This window comes from Dasypus novemcinctus, chromosome 17, assembly GCF_030445035.2.
Source record: "Dasypus novemcinctus isolate mDasNov1 chromosome 17, mDasNov1.1.hap2, whole genome shotgun sequence".
Taxonomy (NCBI): domain Eukaryota; kingdom Metazoa; phylum Chordata; class Mammalia; order Cingulata; family Dasypodidae; genus Dasypus; species Dasypus novemcinctus.
In genome coordinates, this window is record NC_080689.1 from 58,392,313 (window position 1) to 58,412,186 (window position 19,874).

At 42.3% G+C, this 19,874-nt stretch overlaps 1 protein-coding gene across 1 annotated transcript in view; it reads left to right on the forward strand.

Annotated features, from left to right (window-relative positions):
- ANTXR1 (ANTXR cell adhesion molecule 1) overlaps positions 1-19,874 on the forward strand; it is a 253,844-nt gene that overhangs the window by 113,965 nt on the left and 120,005 nt on the right. The window contains exons 11-12 of the mRNA XM_004449198.3: positions 4,130-4,199; positions 5,628-5,706. Coding sequence (XP_004449255.1) covers positions 4,130-4,199; positions 5,628-5,706 — 149 coding nt within the window. The remainder of the gene's footprint in view (positions 1-4,129; positions 4,200-5,627; positions 5,707-19,874) is intronic.

Consider the following 19,874-nt stretch of genomic DNA (forward strand, 5'->3'; position numbering starts at 1 on the left):
AAAGAAAAGATAGATAAATTGGACCTCATCAAAATCAAAAACTGTTGTGCCTCAAAGGACTTTATCATGTTTAATATCCAGAATATATAAAGAAATCATTCAACTCAACAATAAAAAGACAAACAACCCAATTTAAAATGGTCAAAAGACTTGAATAGACATTTCTCCAAGGAAGATATACAGATGACCAAAAAGCACATGAAAAGATACTCAACATCATTAGCCATTAGAGAAATGAAAATTAAAACCACAATGAGATACCATTAACTATTAAAAAAAAAAAAAAATCATTCATTGCTGGTGTAAATGTAAAATGGTACAGTGGCTGTGGAAGTAATTTGATAATTCCTCTGAAATTTAAGTATAGAATATGACCTGGCAATTCCACTACCAGGTAAATACCCAAAAGAATTGAAAGCAGGCACTCACACAGGTATTTGCACACCAATATTCATAGTAGCACTATTTGCAATTTCCAAATGATGGAAGCCATCCAAGTGTCCATCGACTGACAAATGGATTAGCAAAATGTGGTATAAATATACAGTGGAATATTATTCAACTGTAAAAAGGAATGAAGTTCTGATACATGCCACAACACAAATAAACCTTAAAGACATCATTTTGCTTGAAATAAGCCAGACACAAAAGAACAAATACTGTATGATCTTACCAATATGAAAAAGGTTACCAGAGGATGGACTGGGGAGAGGGAATAAGGAGTTAAGGCTTTAAATATATAGAATTTCTGTTTGGGATGATGGAAACGTTTTGGTATGGATGGTAGTGATGATAGCACAACATTGTGAATATAATTAATATCACTGACTTAAATGTTCAAATGTGGTTAAAAGATAAATTTTAGGTTGTATGTATGTTACTAGAATAAAAGTTTTTTAAAAATCCATGGAACTGCACAACACTAACAGTAAATCCTAAATTAAACCATGAGCTAGAGTTAATAGTACAATTATAAAAATGTACTTTCATCAATTGTAAGAAGTGTACCATGCCAATGCAAAGTGCTAACAATGGAATAGTATATGGTATTCCTGTATTTTATGCATGATTATTCTGTAAACCTACAACTTCACTAAGATAGATGGATGGATGGATGGATGGATGGATAGATAGATTAGATAGATAGATTTTTAAAAAGGTAAAGACATCCTTCTCTGGAGCATTGCTGGAATGTTAAATTTGATTTTGTGATGCATATGAATCACTTAGCAATTCCTCTACACAGCATATCCTGGTGAGTCTGGCTATCATTATCACCATAGATGGAAAAATATCTCAAAAATAATAATGCCTAATTCAGGTACTAAGTGATCCACCAGTTTCATCATAAGCCTCATGAGTTTACAACAGATGCCACCATTCCTGCTATTTCTGTAATCTGCCTACAGCCATCTCTAAAGATGAGGAAAACCTCTAATAGCTCCCTATTGCTTTTAGGAAAAATCCCAAAATGCCCTACAAGGTCTTGGTCATTTGGCCCTGCTAAATTTTCTAGCCTCGTTTTGAGCCATTTTGTCTCACTTAAAATCAACACTCATCAGCCTTCTTTTAGCTCTCGTAAGATCTAGGCTAAGAAATTGGAACCTTCATCCGTTGCTGGTGGGAATATAAAACAAAGCTACTGCTGTGGAAATCAGTATGGTGGTTCCTCAAATATTAAGGATAGAATTACATATAGGAGAGCCAGTGTAGCTCAGTAGTTGAGTGCTTGTTTCCTATATATGAGATCCTGGGTTCAATCCCAGGTACCTCCTCAAAAAAAAAGAATTACCTTATGACCCAGCAATTCCCTCCTAGGTATATATCTGAAAGAAATGAAAGCAGGTACTCTGATACTTGAACATTTGAACATGATTGTTTATAGAAACTCTGCTTACAATAGCTAACCCAAATGCCCATCTGCAGATGAATGGATAAACAAAATGTGGTACATTTGTACAATGAAATATTATTGAGCTGTAAAAAGAAATGAACTTCCAATGCATACTAACATGTGAATGAACCTTGAAAATATTATGCTGAGTGAAAGAAGCTAAACATGAAAGGTCATATGGTATATGATTCCATTTATATGAAATGTCCAGGCCAATCCTTAGAGACAGAAAGCAGATTATTGATTGCAAGGGCCAGAGGAAAAGGGCAATAGGAGTAGGGATTTCCCTTTGAGGTGATGAAAATATTTTGGAATAGATAGAGATAGTGGTGATTTTACTTTTAGTGCGAATTTACTAAATGCTACTGAATTGTACACTTTCAAATGGTGGTTTTTATATTATATGAGATTTATCTCAATTTTTTAAAAAAGAAAGGAATAGAGGGGAAAAAAGATCTGGGTCCCTTTCTGCCCCAGGATCTGGGCATTACTGCTTCCTTTCCCACCTCATCTTCTCATCACCTGACCTTCAGGTTTTGGCTCAGGTAGCCTTGCCTGGCCTCCCAGAGGTGGGTGGGCCCTCCTTCTCCTTCTTTGTGCTCTTCACTATTTTAATCAAGTAATAAATTGTTTATTTCTGGCATGTCACCTCCTCGGGCACAGGGCTTCGTCTGCTTTCTTTCTTGCAAGGCCTAGCACAGTGCTTGGCACATGGGAGCCATTCAAGGAATATGTTTTTTAATTTAAATGAATGTGTGTAATAACCATCTCCCCTGGAGCTCCTATAAAATCTTGACATCAGAACTCTGCTTTTCCATTCAAAACCTATGTGTCTAGGACATAATCAGCCTTCAGTAAACATTTGTTCAATGAGTGAATGAATGAATGAATGCATGACTTGGAATAACCTCCTAACTTTTCACCACGTGATTTCCCTAGACAACAGGGGAGAGTGTAATGGACCGTCCTCTTCCTCCTCCTCCCAAAGGGGAACACAGTGCTTGGCATTGAGATGTGCCCTCCAACTCCTAATCCCAGGCGTGTAGGACATGAGGCTTCCTAAGATCAGTTTAGGCAGGCATTTAGTACCCGCTGGATTCTGAGGTAGGAATTGCAAATGTCATTAGAGATCTCAGTTTCAAAACAAAGGCCAATAGCAGAAAATCATCTTCAATGATACATGTATCACTTTCTATCTTCTCGTATAGGTATTTGTGTTCACAGCTTAATTAAAAGGTCAAATCTAATCCATGTTCATGTTACAGACAAGTCCTATCCAGACTTGCACAAAGCAGCTACCTAATAAATGTTGAGTCATGAAGGAGGGACTGTTGTATACTGAAGGTGGTCAATGTTCAGCACCCCCCACCCCCCCACCCCCCGGCCCCAGCATCTGGGACACAAGGAAGGTCTTAAAGTGCCTGAGATTAAAGCTTCTTAGCCTTTTTCCCAGTAGTCCATTAGAATAAGTGCAAGCACTCCCCCACCTCCAGAGTCCCTGCCCGACCCTCGTCCATCTTTCACAGCAATATCTGCTAAAACTTCCAAAATCATCATTCCAGTGTTTCTTCAAAAACCTCCAAAATTTTTTTCAGGGCTTATGGAATGATGTCCAAATTATCAGTCCAACTCAGAGAACTTGGGTCAAACTTCTTTCTGTACAATCTTTTCAAGTCCTACTTATATCCTACCCTGTAGCATATCTTTTGTTTGCTGACCCCCCATCTCTGCTCGTGCCAGTCCTCTTCCAGGGATGCCTCTTGCCCCTCTCTCTACCCAGGCCAGCTCAGGTTCTGTGCCCCTGGGGACCTCAACATGTACCCCACCTAAAGGGATTGCTGTCTTCTGAATCCCAAGGATACTTTGGCTTAGCCCACTTCGAGTGAACGTTTTACATGGTTATAGGTTCTCTCTAAAACTGGACTTAGACAAGAACCTACTTGAGAACCAGTACTGCATTTTCCTGTTTCCCCTCACTTATCCCTGGTCTGTCTTAAGAGCTCAGGATCTGTTTGCCCACTGGTTGACTCAGCAGAGTCAGTGGACTAGACTTCAGGCAGGAGATCTTGAATTCACTGCAAATGGATGGATTTTACAGCTCAGTTTTTATTTAAGAAGTTGTGTGTTTTTTTCTAGCATCTCCCTGGATTTGGTTGATGGTCTCTAGTAGTCCCTGTATTTAACATTATAAATTTTTCTTGCTCCTCTTAATCCCATAATCTCCTTTTTTTGTAGACGAGAAGCCCTTCACTGTGGAAGATACTTATTTACTGTGTCCAGCGCCTGTCTTAAAAGAAGTTGGCATGTAAGTTTTTACCAGCAACTGAACCTCACAGCTAGGGGGAAAGAGGAGGTGGAGGATACCAAGGGAAAGGGACATAGCTTTCTCCATTATCAGGTCATGATTTTGAGTTCAGCCCACAGTCGTCCTTTCTAGATCCACTCCCATCCTCTCACGATGATAATGCTGGTGCTTACAGTGAGTGAGCCAGGCAGCAGGGCAAGCATTTTACAAAAACTGTCTCACTGTATCCTCCAGGCTTCCCACCAGATACTCAGGTTATCCCAGTTTTATAGACATGGAAACTGTGGCTGAGAGAATTTAAGTAAGCCACACAGCGGTAAATGGCAGAGCCTGGGCTCAAACCAAGGGGTGTCTGGCTTCAGCTCATCTACATGTGCAGAAAGCTCCCACACTTCCCAAAGCGCTCTCATGCCTGCTACCTCGCCCTGTGGTCATAATCGCCCTGCTAGATGATGGTCATCCCCTCCTTACAGATAAGGGAACGGGATGCAGAAAGTGGTTCCACAGCTGATTGGTACACAGCAACCCAACACCCTGAACTCAGACCCTTTGATGCCAAGCTCTGTGCTCCTTCCTCTACACTTCTGCAGAGTATTGGATGTTCACCCTTAACTAATTTTTATGAGGAAACTCTCAAAGTAGAGCAGTTATAAGTGCTAGTGAGATGTGATCAAAATGTGCAACAGAAGAATTAGCAAGAAAAGAAACAGAGAGGCAATGTTTGTGCAGAGAACATACACAAGCCTCTGTAAACCTGTCTGTAACAGGCTGAAAATAAAATGGCCACTAAATTAAAGAAAAAATGGTAAGCTTGTAAGCCTGAATTCTGCTTTCAATCATTTATTCAGACTATAAAACCTCCAACTCTGGGTGCCTAACGTCAGCCTGTGATACGACAGATTCTTTAAACCAGTCCCCGGCTGCAAAGGCGAGCATAATGTAAACTCACATTTCAGTGAGTCTCCTAAAGATGGAAAGAGGTAGAGACAAATTAAGTCATCTGCTATTGTGCCTCTCTGTGAGTTTGCCATCAGCTCCCCGAGAGGCCTGGTAACAGCAGTAGACCATCAACTTTACAGTTTCCTGTTTATTGCCAGTGAATTGGACCATTTTTAAGGAATACTTTATCCTACTCCAGTGTGACAAGTGAGTTAAATGGAAGCAGGCTTTGCTCATTGGATGCAGTTCCCTGCAGCACAGGATGGTCCGAAAGCACTGTCCTGGCATCCCTCTAGAATGTTAGAGAAGGATGGCCCATAGAAACCAGCCCTCCTGTTTCACAGATGAGGGAATGAGGCCTCCCTGGGAAAGGGACCCCAGGGCCAAGGTGCTCAGGCACACAGCGCTGCAGGGCCTCCGTCTCGGGCTCTTGGCCTTGCTGGTTGCACTCCACACTGAGGATCTCCGGTTGGCTTGTTGTCATTGCAGGAAAGCCGCCCTCCAGGTCAGCATGAATGACGGCCTCTCTTTCATCTCCAGTTCTGTCATCATCACCACCATACACTGTGTAAGTCATAACCTTTCCCTTTCCCGAGGGCCTATTCATCGTCATCATCAACAACATTTTTTTAAGCACCAGCCTTCTCCTCCCAGGGTGTCCCTGGAGAACTTTCCAGTCTGGTGTTGTGTTTGCTCAGCTTTTGTCCTGGCATTCCTGGACCAGCAATGGACTGGATTGGGGGAGGGCTGCCCCCCACCCCAGAGTCGATCAGGGATGCCGTGTTGGGCTTTTCCAGCTTGCCCAGTTCTCTTACTGAGGGTGAGGCCTGGATGCATTGGCATGACCAGATGGTTAGATGGAGCCAGATTCTGTGCACTCCTGGTTGACGTGGGTTAAGAGAGAATGGAAAGAAAAGAATTGGACAGCATGTATTGCAGGCACCTTTTCAAGGAGTTTTCCTACAAAGGGAAGCTAGGAAAATGAGCAGTAGCTAGAGAAGATGTGGAGTCTAAAAAGGATCTTTACTTAAGTTGGATAAACTTCAGCTTATTTATATGACTGTGGAAATAATCTGGTAGAAAATCCTGATGAAGCAGGAGATAAGAGGAAAAATGACCCCTGTGCCACATGGATTGTGAGGCAGGAGTGGGTGTGTGTCTTCTCCATTAACTCCTCAGGTGCCCCTGCTCTGGATTCTTCATGCCAGGAAGTTTTCAATTCTGGTTACATAGAAAACCACCAGGAGAGCTTTTTAAAAACATTGATGCCCAGCCTCATGCTAGACCGGTTGAACCAAATCTCTAGAGTGGGATCCAGCCTCGTTGGTTTCAAGCCTCCCTGAAAGGTTCTCCTGAGCTGCCAGCCTGTGTAGTTGCTCATTGTCAGATTCTCAGAGCCCAGCCCATGAGAGGCCAGCCAGGGCTAAGTTAGCTCTGGACAGATCACAACCCTTAGCAGTTAGGCCTTTCCAGGGTAATCTGTCTGGATGTTCCATTTTTGTAAGCTGATGCACTTTTTCCATTAGATCATTCTAGAGTCTAATGTGTTTGACCTGATGGTCCGCTTCAGCAGATACTCTGGTCACTTCCCGGCCAACCTTTGGAAGACATGTTAACAGATCCCTTCAGTCATTGGGGTTGTGTCCTTCACACCATCACAGATAAGATCAAAATGAGCAGAAGGCCGCATCTTGTGATGGACTATGATCCTCCTCCCAGTCCCAATCCCCCTCCACACACACACACTTTTCGATCTATGTTGGGAACAAATTATTTTCCTTGAAATCAGGGGAAGCCAGTGCAATGGGAACAGATGATGAAAAAGCTTGACCTGACCAAGCAGGATACTAGGGTTTGTCCCAGAAAAGTGTCACCCCTGTGAAATGTCTGTGTCTTGGGCACCCACTTGACCCTCAAGTCTGGAGACATGAGTAGGACACCACCTAATTTAGAAACATCTGCAGAAAAGCAGTGAAATTCCTTCAAGTATTCCCTGCCTGGTGCTTTTGGAAATTGACTTTCTTGTAACCTGCCAACCTACAGGAAATGATTAAAATACCCCAAATCTAATAACTCCATTTCAGGTTCCTCCCAGCCTTTGAGTGATCCAGCCATTTGGATGTGTATTTCTCATTAAGTCTGACCACACCACAGAGAAGCAGACACTGCCCTTGAGGACGCAAGGGCAGAGGAAGCAGGAAGGGGAGATATCTGAGGCCTAACCAGGCACATACAGGGCTACAGATATAAATCCTGAACCTCAAAGTCAAAAAGAAAGCTTCCTTTACCAGTGTAGCATAAAATTAGAAGACCTTCCAGAAAAGTCCCTTTCCAGAAAAGCATCTTCCTGACTCCAGACCCTTTTCCTTTTTTTTTTGTTTTTGTTTTTGTTTTTGTTTAACTGCTCCAATATTTATTGCGTTTTGAACCGTTGCTGTGATCTGAGACACTCCCTCACCCATTCATCCTGACCTTCCCACCCGCTCCCAGTGTCTCCAGGGGATAAAAACTCTGGGGGGAGAGGGAGGGAAGAGCACAGACTCCCTTACTTTTATCTTCCTCATCTGAGTGAGTTTTCTGTACCTTTGACTTGCTCAACGCCAGCTTATAACATCTTCTGCATTGTCTGCCTCTTCATTTAAGAACACTGTATGTCTACAGCAAAATTATAACTACCTTGAGATGTGAGATCCAAGTCCATTCATTCATTTATTTAGCACATATTCGTTGATCATGTGCAATATTCCAGGCTGCGGCTGCTTTGGATACAACAGAGAACATGACAGACAAAATCCCTGTCGTGTATGTGTGTGGAGGGGTGGGGGTGGGGGGGAGCGTCACGCTCAGTAAACAATAGAAATGTACTTTGTTAAAAAGTAATACATGCTATAGGAAAAATAGAGCAGAGTCAGGGAGTTTGAGAATACTTGGGTGAGCAGGTTCAGATTTTAAATGGAGTAAGGGATCCATTGAGGAACGTGGCGATGGTGGAGAGACTTGAAGAGTGAGGAAGTTATCCATGAGGCCAGTGGGGGAAGCCATTCCAAACAGAGAGTCCTGGTGCTGAGACACTGCGGCCCCAGACACCCGGGGTGTGCAAGGAAGAACTGCAAGGCAGACACTCACGGAGGAGAGTTAGTGAGGAGAGCAGTCGGCAGTGAGTTAAGGGAGGATGGAAGGAGCGGGGTCTTGTGAGGACTTCGGCTTTTCAGCAGAGGAGTGATGTGATCTGACTTTCATTTGAAGGCTCACTATGGCTGCTGGAACAGCCCCTGGAGAGACAAGGCTAGAAGAAGCGAGTCCAGCTAGGAACGTTAAGGCAGTATTTTGGGCAAAAGATGACGGTGGCTTGCAGGAGAGAGCAATGAAGATGAAGGAATTGGACCACGTCGGGTATATGTTGAAGGGAGAGCTCACAGATTTCCCAGAGCATTGGATATGGGGCTTCCGAAGAGGAGAGAAATCAAGGATGGTCCCAGGTTTTTGACCTAAGTAGCCGATAGGATGAAGGTGCCATCAGCTGATGGGAGGCGGACTACAGGCAGAGAAGATTTGGGGAAGGAGGGGGAAAATCAGGAGATCAGTTTTGCTATTTACTAGTTGTTTTACCTTGGCCAAATTTTTCAACCTTTGTGCCTCATTTTCCTAATCAGTAAAAATTGGGATGGTAATCATTTTCATCTCTTAGCAGTATTGTGAACATTACGGGAAATATGTGTAAAGTGCTTTAGCAGGGGGCCTGGCAGTTAGTAAGTTCTCAATAAATGTTAACTGTTGTTATGCGGAAGCTTAGTCAAAACTATTGAAGTGATTGGAGACTCTTCCCAGAGAGTTGGTGCCTCCCTTCAGAGACTATTATAAAAAGGGCTCTTTTAAGATAAGATATAGCTCTAGGAGTTCACGTGTAGTCACCCAACCAAACCCAGGTGATTGACAGGGACAGACAAGATTGCCAAATTCATTCAGGGACAGGGACCCATATTCAAACATAAAACTCTAATCCCTAACCAGGGCCAACACAGAAGCTCAAATTAAAGAGTGAAGCCTCCCTGGGCAAAATAGAGACGCAGATGGATTGTGTGGTCATCCAGGATATGACATAAGGTCTTGGACTTACATTTGTTTCTTGGGCAGCTGGTTTGGCAGACAAGGTTTTTAGATCAAAAATCATCCCCTGGGTCTGAGTAAAGGGTGATTCTCGTCAGTGCCAGTCAAAGCCTGCCCAGTCCTTCTCCTGGAACCAAAATAATTTAAAAAGATGTAGTTGAGACTTGACTTTTCTTGCTTTATTTGGTGCCCATTTGGACAAGTGTATCATAAGTTTTCTTTTTTAAAAAAAGATTTATTTATTTCTGCCCCCCCTCCCCGCATTTGTCTGCTCTCTGTGTCCATTCGCTGTGTGTTCTTCTGTGACAGCTTCTATCCTTATCAGCGGCACCGGGAATCTGTGTTTCTTTTTGTTGCATCATCTTGTTGTGTCAGCTCTCCATGTTTGCGGCACCATTCTTGGGCAGGCTGCACTTTCTTTTGCGCTGGGTGGTTCTCTTTACAGGGCGCATTCCTTGCGCGTGGGGCTCCCCTACGCAGGGGACACCCCTGCGTAGCATGGCACTCCTGGCACTCCTTGCGCGCATCAACTCTGCATGTGGGCCAGCTCACCACGGGTCAAGGAGGCCCGGGGTTTGAACCGCGGACCTCCCATGTGGTAGGCGGACGCCCTATCTAGTGGGCCAAGTTCACTTCCCGTAAGTTTTCAACATTCTCAATTAATAACTGTTGCCCCTGCCAGGAGCAGAAATTCCATGAAGTTTTATAGGAAAGATATTTTTCAATCCAAGAGCTGAAAGATTCTTAGACAAAGGGTAAACTTTGTTGAGCTCTGTGACTATAGAAGACTATGAAATATCCAAAGTCCTGTCCCACTGGCACACTTAAGTGCATCCTATTGAGCCTCCCTTATCTTCCCCCTTCTCGAACAATAGATTGGGAAAGTCGCCAGTGGGGTGCTGCTTTGAGGGAAAGATCCGAGTTTGACTTCTGAGAACAAAGAAAGCAAATTAAGTACCTTAAAGAAGTTTTTATGAAAGATTATCTTCTTTTAGAGAAACATCTTAAAATCCTATAGCTTCCCACCCAAAATGTACAGAAATCAAGGACTCATTCAACAAGTGTTTATTGAGCCTGCTCTGTCCTCCATGCTCTGGTTACATTTTACAAAGTCATTCTCCTTAAGGAGCTTAAAATCTAGTTGGAGAACTGAGTCCCACGAGTATCATGATAAAGAAGTCTGCATGAGTCTAGTATAAATGCTGTAGAATTTCAGAGAGGGGAAAGATAAGTGAAGCCTGGAAGAGTCATGAGAGCTTCACCTAAAAGGTAAAAACCCTAGCAGTAATTTGAAAAATCATAATTATCTGAATAACTGAAGAAACAGGAAGAGGCCATGCCTTAAAGAGAAACCAACCTGAGCAAAGGCTCGACATGCCTGTGAGCACAGTTTGTTCATGGTCATTCAGATCTCCACGACTCAGTCCTAAACCTTAATCTTTGGGTGGTAAAAATTCTGAAATCATGCTTTACTGGTCATCTCCTAGATTTAGGTATCAAATCCACTATGTAATCTATTTTCTACCTAATTATTTTCTGCTTCTACCTTAATTCTTCCCTTCCCTTTCATTAACTATGTTTTTGTTTGTTTTGTTTTTTTACTCTTTTCCCCCCTGGTTTTTTGAATTAGAAGAATTTCTTCCTCTTAGATCTTTAATTATCTTTCTTGACCCTATTTTGGTCTGTCCTTCAGAAAAGCCATTTACAATTTCCCATATATTTACTTTGTATGCTACATCACCCATGTCTACCATCTCCCCTCTCATCATTCAAATTTCATTTTCTTTTTTATAATATACTTTTTTTACATTTTTAAAAAGATACTTAGTGTATTAGTCAGCCAAAGGGGTGCTGATGCAAAATACCAGAAATTGGTTGGTTTTCATAAAGGGTATTTATTTGGGGTAGGAGCTTACAGATACCAAGCCATAAAGCCTAAGTTACTTCACTCACCAAAGTCTATTTCCACGTGTTTGAGCAAGACAGCTGCTGACATCTGCAAGGATTCAGGTTTTTCTGGGTTCCTCCCTTCCTCGGGCTTCCCTCTGGGTTCAGGGTTCCTCTCTTCCCAGGGCTTGCTTCTCTTTCCTCTGTGAGTTTACTTCCTGGGGCTCCAGCTTAAGGCTTCAGCATCAAACTCCAACATCAAAACTCCAACATCAAAAACCCTTAACTCTGTCCTTTGCCATGTCTTTTATCTGTGAGTCCCTACCCACTAAGGGGTGGGGACTCAATGCCCTAATGACATGGCCCAGACAAAGCTCTAGTCATAACTTAATCACACCCAGGTACAGACCAGATTACAAACATAATCCAGTATCATTTTTTGGAATTCACAACCACATCAAACTCTGCTACCCTTAAATTACATAAATGCTACATAAAACATAAAGGGGATTCCTATATGGCCCACTCCCTGCCCCTCTCACACTTTGCCACATTAACATCCTTCATTAGTGTGACACATTTGTTACAATTCATGAACACATTTTAGAGCATTGCCACTAAGTGTGAATTATAGTTTACATTATAGTTTACGCTCTCCCACACAATTTTGTAAGTTATAACAAGATACATAATTGCCTGTATCTGTCATTGCAACTTCATTCAGGACAATTCCAGTGTCCCCCAAAAATGCCCCATATTCTACCTTTTTTCCCCACTCCCTCCCCTCAGAACCTCTGGTGGCCATGGCCTCCAGGGTTAATAGTTCAGGCTGTGGAATCAGACCAACTTAGGTTCAATCTTAGAGAATTTAATAGAAAAATTCTTCAGTGCTTCTCTTTTTTTCATTTCCTCCCATTTTTGGTGCATTTTGACTTAGGGCGGTTTCTTGAGTTGGCAGCCACTGTCCAAGGATTTACACTCTATGGCCTTGGTTACCCTGTAGGACCAGTGAGTTCCAGCCAGTGCTCCTCTCTATACACTGTCATCAGGACTTGACTGGTCTTCCAGGCCAGGTGGGAGAATCACAATCTTTGAAGAAAGGAAAGAGACCATTGGTTATATATTAGGTTCTAAAATCAACACTAAATAAATGGAGAGCCCTGTCTTTTCCCCAAAATGTATATGAAAGACAGGCTGACTACAGTCAGCAGCCCTTTTAATGAATTTGAGAGGATCAATGCCAAGTCACTTTTCAGAGAAATTCTTTTTGAATGAAAATTTAAGATGTAATAAACTCATCCCCAAGGCATTAAAGCTGAAACAGCTGCTCTCAACCTAATGGGGAAATTAAGTCGTAAGAAATCAAGTTCAAAATTCTGACCTCAAATTCTAGCCCCTGCACTTTCTAGAGTGATCTTGGACAAGCTCACCTGAGCCTGTCTCAGAACCTGTCTTGTATGTTTGCTGTAAAGATTACTGTCTATAAGGTGCTCGGGATACTTAGTAGTTTATTGACCTCTTTATGTCAAATATAAGCCTAATATCCTGACTCAGTAAAAGATTTGCAGATGTAGCTCAAGTGGTTGAGCACCTGCTACCTATATGTGAGGTCCTGGGTTTAAGCCCTGGTACCTCCTGAAAACAAACAAACGAAAAATCAATTTCATTGGGGAGCACATGTAGCTCAGTGGGTGAGCATCTGCCTCCCAGGTAAAAGGTCCTCAGTTCAGTCCCTGGTATCCCCTAAAAAAAAAAAGATTTGCTCTTCAAGCTCTGTGGCATATAAACAGGCTATTTTTCTCTGATTAAGAGGCTTGATCCTTTTGGTATCTGTTATAAGCCTGGATTCCAGGAACAGGCTGGAAAAAAAACTTTGAAGAGGTTGCCTGCAGGATAACTAGAGAAAACAACACGAATAAATCAGATCCGGTGAAAACTCAAATGGGAGTTTGACTGCAGTTTGACCCTTTGCTACTTTTGAAAAAAGATTTTCTTAGTAAATGAATCAAGTAAGTAGTTTCATAAGGGGAATATTTAGACTACTTAAAAGCATGAACTAAATATTTTTTTTTAATTGTTGCATTCTTGCCACATAGAACATTCCTATTATCAAATAAAAATAGTCTCTCCTACCCAGCATATTTGCAGGCATTTTGTCAGAGCAGGTGCCATTTCATGCAGATGGGATCTGCAGCCTCTGAAAGGACTGCTACAGCCGGGGTCTCCACTGGCCCCTGAAGAGGCCACGACTCATCATTGTTACCCGGTATGGTTTGAATGCCATGCAGTAGGGCTAACTTAGTGCCGTTAATAAGGCTTAACAAGGGTTTTTAAGCTATTCTGTCCCTCAGATTTTCATGAATTCAGACAGTTCTTTTCCTGAACTAGTAGCATTTTTCCTCTGAATATTTGTTTCTCTTGGGGCAGTGGGGAGGTAGTGGTAGTTAAGAAGGATGGAGAGGAGATTATTCCTGGGAGCTACCTTTTAACAATGTCATTCTTAACTGAGGGTTATTTTTGTCCCCAGGGACAATTGTCAATGTCTGGAGACAGTTTTTATTGTCACCACTAGGAGGTACTCCTAGCACCTAGTGAGAAAAGGTCAAGGCTTCTGCAAAACACCCTGCGAGGCACAGGGCAACAAGGAATTACCTGGTCCAAAATGTCAGTACCAAGGCTGAGAGAGCCTAAAGAATGAGAGTTTCTTGGGGGGAGCCCAGGATTCTGCACTGTAGAAACTTATTGGGTAAATCTTAAGCATACAGGAGCTGTCTCATTGTACTTACCTAGCACTGATTTGTCCTCCAACGTGAGAAAACAATCACTGGAATCTTTTTAAGGAAAATGGTTTACTCTTTTTGCGTCACTCTCAATGCCATTCATTTAAGAATCCCAAGATTCTAAAATCAGAACCTAGTCTAACTGTTCCCTCTTCTGGACTCCTTTTTCTGATATAAAGACAAGAATTTGCCTACAAGAATACTCCTAGCCCAATATGATCAGTCTAGAGACTTTCTCCCTTTTTTGGTGCCAGATAAACACTGCAAAATCTTCTCCCAAAATTCCCCTTTTCTGTATTCCATCTCCACAGCCAAAGCCTGCTGAGCCACAGGCTTATGGCTCTTTGTTTCAAGAAGAGAGATCCTGGTTAGCATTGCTCCTGTTTTTAATACTTCACAACTTCTGATGTCTCAAAGAAGATGGGCCTTTGACTGCCTTTCAAAGGTCGATTATAACTTTGGAAACAACTGGAGACTTGGAGAAAAGAAAGCACAGACACTGGAAGAACATTTGTCTTAAGCACAATGTAGCCCATATGCTTCTTAGGAAAAACCAAGACTGCCTTACTCACCATTGCAGCCCAGCACCTGGGTCCATGCCTGCACGTAGAAGTTTCTCAGTAAATATTGGGTGAATGAATGAATGAATGAATGAATGAATGAATGAATGGATGGATTCAGTCAAGGGTCATACTGAGACCACACTGTCACCTGCTGGGAGGACAGAAGGGGAACCAGATCAGATGGGAGTAGAATAGGGGCCACTGAGCTGGTTGGAGGGTAAGCCTTCAGAGAGAGGGCCAGCAATCCTGTGTGCACATCAGAGAACTTGGGGGGCTTGGGCATGATTTAAGAGGGATAGATCTGCCAGGTGAGAACAGCCCCAGCCCCACTAGGAGCAGACCCTTGCCAGAGTGCAGACCTGGAGGAGGGGTCTAGAAATAGCTCACACAGCTGGATCAAGATTCAGGGCATTACCCTTGGCCCATACAGGCCCGCAGCACCAGCTGGAAGTGCGGCAGAACCGCAGAGACGGATAGAATTATAGTCACCGGGGAAAGCTCTGGCATTGGCATGGCTTGGGCTCACCTTGGAATACTAGAAACGTAGGCAATGGCAGCTCAACAGGACGCCAACATCCAAGGCTGAGGGTGCACATGCTGCCCTGGTTCAGGCTGACTCCAAAGGGGTGCTGAGGCCCAGAGACAGAAGCTAGAGTGGCCACAGCCAGGAGAGCCCCCGGAAAGAGGAAGGACCACCTCCCTGTACCCTGTGCAGAGTTCTGTCCTGGGGAACTTGCCGTGCTCCTTGTTTTGTAAGTCAGTTCTGTTACTACTTGGTTTAAAGTAACTTGAGAAAATACAAATCCAGCCTGGTTTTGTAGTTAATGGCTGTCTAGGTAAACACACAGCTGGCATGCTTCTCCCTGCCAGCATTTCTTGAATTTCACCAGCCTGGTAGGGAGAGAATCCAGTAACCTGTGCTGACTGATGATCTTGCCTTCCAACATCATAAAAATTATTGCGCCCTCTTCTAAGAAAGTAGAAAACAGAGAAGAATTTTTTCTTCTAAGTCTTTTCTAAGGTCAGCAAAGAAGTCCATCAATCAAATTAGGTACCTGTCCTTGGGATAGACAATTCATTCCAGTAGGTAAAAGCGTGAGGGCTTCTTCATTAAGGAAAGAAGTACAGGGAGAAGGTTGCTGGCGATGAATGGGCCAAAGATATGGAAACGATTAGGACCCATGTATATTAAACCAATACTGTGAGCAGAACGTTAGAGACACAGAGAGTAGCCAGTCCTTGCCCTCCGGGAGCCTACAATACAGTTGCTGAGGTAGGATTTTTATTCCAAGAAGTATTATACAGTGTGGGGTACAAGGGGCAAATGCCACCAGGTCCCCAGAAATTCCCCATCTCTTCCAGAGACTCACGAGCCTCCACACAGGCCCTTGGATACAAAAACCAATACAAACTCTGACCAGTCCAAGGAGTGTCCACTTAATGGACCTCAAGGGAAATTTCCCAGTTACCCAGAAAGGCTTTGCCCTCTTCCTGCAAAAGGGAGCCCGGCAAATCGTTTACAGGTTCAGAGTGAACACGTTGGAAGCTCACGATGGTGCCCAGACCTGGAAACAACACTAGCCCATGAGTGGCTTTTCCTCAACAAGAACCTCCCCAAACTGTTGCTCAAATCTAGGAAGCAAGCCCTGGAGAAGAAGAGCTCATTCCAAACCACCGACGGAGGAGGGCAGGACCAGGGCCCGTGCTCTCGCTTTCCCGCACAGATTCCTGTACTCAGGCAATGTGACTCCACTTCCCACCCACACTCACACCTCCCTTTACTCCTTAGCAATGGCCTGGAAGAGTAAGGCTGGATGGGAGGGGGTGTGAGCCTGACTGTAGGGAGGGTCCGAATGACAGAATATAGAGTTGGGGCAATAGGAAGCCGTTCAAGGAAAGCACAAAGCCACATTTTAGGAGAATGAATCCAGCATTTGAATATTCCAAATATATAACTATAATGAAATAACATTAATTTGGATGCCACTGGGGTGTAAATTTGGTCATGTGGAAAGGGACTAGGCTCTGACTTACTTTCCCATTATTTGGAGTGAAGGAGCTTGGTACCGGGGGTGGCCAGTCCCCAGCTCTGGGGCTACAAGTGAATCATCGGCACTTCATACTCAGCCTTTTAAAAAGGCTGGCCAGTTATACATTTTATTACTGCTGTATTAATGGTGATGGTATAGCCTTTGAAAGATGTGGCTTAGCAAAACACATGGGAAAGATTCAGCTGGAGAGGTCAAATGGGAATGAGAGCAGGCTTTGGGGTCAGATCTATCTGTCTAAAATCCTGGTTCTGCCACTTGGTGTATGACTTTAGACTGAGGGAATAGATTTAGAATAGCTGGCACAGGTCCAGGAACATGTTATATACCCAGTGTTAGTTTCCTTGCCCTGATGTGATAGGTTCTATAAGAATCAGCCCAGTGATCCGAGTCCCCAAAGAGACTCTGAATTCTGGTTGAATTAAAAAAGGTATGGTATACAAGACAAGGAGGTGATGGGTCCTGTCAACTTGGTGAAGGTTAAATCTCCATCCAAGTATTATGTTCAGTGCCAAGAACACTTCAAGGAAGAGCCTAGAGAAACTGAATATGTGGGAAATATTACCAAATATGATACATTATATAGAAGATTATAGAATGGGGGCTCTGTAGCGTGGAGACATGAAATGAGACCTGTTGACTGTTCTCAATATTTAAAGGACTGTCCTGAGACAGGGGCAGCCGTTTTGTTTTGTGTCGATGCAAAGAGTAGAATAATAGGCTAAGCGAGAGAGTTTATGGCTTATTTTTAAAATGATCTTTCTAATTGGTTGCTTCAGGTGGGCGTGAGCTCCCTGTTATGATTGCACGTAAGAGGCCACATGACAACTTGGCAGAATTAGTAACTATCACTCATGCATCTGATAGGCAATTGGACTGGAAAAACTTTCAGACTCCTTCCGCCACTGAGAGTCTGTAATTCTAGACCTAAAAGTGTATGTGGAGGATTAAGGTCAACATTATCAGTCCTACACAGTATAGCAAGTGAGTGTGGTTTTTGAAAATAAATACAGAGACCTTTGTTGGTGGCCCTGGAGAGAGACAGCTTCACTTAGTGCGATTCAGGTTCGCCACCTTCTGTCTTCTCCAAGCGAGATGACATTTCGGACGGGGAGAGTGTTTAAGGCGCCTCCTGAGAAGTCTGTTTTCAGATAACCTCAAAACAGCCTCTTATTTACAAACAGTTGCTATACTGGTCACAATTATTGTCAGTTTATTAGCCAGTCTCAATTACCCTCATAACTCAGGGTTATTTTCCTAATAATTTTTTATGATTATTTTAACAAGATGGCCTGTGGTTTCACTGTCGTGTCATTAGGAAGGTCAAAAGACCACAGGAATATCAGAATGCAGAACTCAGAGCTCAAATTTTGTTTATGAACTGAAATAAAAGTAGTTTGCCAACATCTCTATTTTGATGACCCCTGTAATGTGTAAAAATATCTTTTCAAATATGTTGTAGGGGATTCATGCCGATTTGTTTTTCTTGGATGTTTGAGCAATTGACTTTCAATATTTTTGTCTCTAACTATTTTAAAGAATGCTTGCCCTAAGTTTAAAATTTCCTTGTTTTTAGAAAATTTTTTCTGAATTTGTGCTTTAGAAAACTATGTGGTAAGCACATAGTAAGAGGGTAGAAATAAATATTTCCAAATAATCCATAACCATTGTAAACATAATGGACCAAACTCAGCAGTTAAAAGACAGAGATATACAGATTGCATTTTTTAAGTATCCAATATCTTTATATCATATATTTTTTTAAAGATTTATTTATTTATTTATTTCTCCCCCCCCCCCCCCCCCCGTTGTCTGTTCTCTGTGTCTATTTGCTGCGTCTTCTTTGTCCACTTCTGTTGTTGTCAGCAGCACGGGAATCTGTGTTTCTTTTTGTTGCGTCATCTTGTTGTGTCAGCTCTCCGTGTGTGTGGCGCCATTCCTGGGCAGGCTGCACTTTCTTTCTCACTGGGTGGCTCTCCTTACGGGGTGCACCCCTTGCACGTGGGGCTCCCTTACGCAGGGGACACCCCTGCGTGGCACGGCACTCCTTGTGTGCATCAGCACTGCGCATGGGCCAGCTCCACACAGGTCAAGGAGGCCCAGGGTTCGAACCGCGGTCCTCCCATGTGGTAGACGGACGCCCTAACCACTGGGCCAAGTCCGCCGCCTTTATATCATATTGAATGTATGTTTTTTGTAAACATTAAAACATGCATTCACTAAAACATAAGGGTATAGAAAAGTTGAAAATAAAAGTGTGGGAAAAGTTATGTCAGGCAAAAGCAAGAGAAAGCTAATGTAGCTATATTAATATTAGATAAAATAAGTTTTTTAGCAAAAAAAAGCATTATGGATGTAAAAAGGACTATTTCATAATGTTAAAAAGAACAGTTAACCTAGAAGATATAATAATTCTGATCTGCACTTAATGATATAACCTTAGCATATATAACACAAAATTGACAGAATTTCAAAGAGAAATTGATGCAACCACCATCACAAGGAGAGATGAGAGTTCAGCTCTCTTAGTAATTAATAGATCAAACAGCCAAAAGAATAATAAAATATAAATAATAATGCAAATAATCATGATCTAGTGGATGTACAATAAGACTCCAACATAACATTCTAAGTAAAGTCCAAAAAATTTTATTTGTATAACATGGGGGATTGTACAATTACAAGATTAATTTTTAATGCCATATTTCATCTATTCCAAGACATATTTTTTTTCACATTTTAACTCTCTGACATTGGGATATTTTGGAATTGATAATGTGTATCACAGTTTAATTGACAATGTTTTTCCCTAATGCTTCATAATATAATGAGATATTATACAATGACTGCATCTTAAATTCAGTGAAATATTTTCCATCACATCATACTAAAATTAAAAATAATATATGCTGAATAAGACTGATCATAATTTGAGCTGAGAGAGTCCTAAATGATCTGGCATCAGTCACCCCCTCTTCACCATCCATCCCATCCACAGTGGAAAATTAGAACAGGAGCCCATCACCAATCACATGACATCCAAATTCATGATATGGGCAGTAGTGCTGGTGCAGGGTGCACCCAGCAGAAAATCTTTTCTTTTTCAAGCATACTTTGAAAATTTACAAAAAAGAAACCATGTACTAGGCCGTAAGCCAAGTCTCAACAAATTTCAAAAAATTAATGTCATACAAAAAAAAAAAAAGATCAATTACAAATCAATAGCAAATCAAGTTACAAATCAATATTGAAAACCTTATATGTTTGGAAATTTCAAGCACACACCTAAATCATCTAAAATTGTAGTGTAAGTTAGAAAATACTTGGAACTAGAGTATAATGAAAACACCA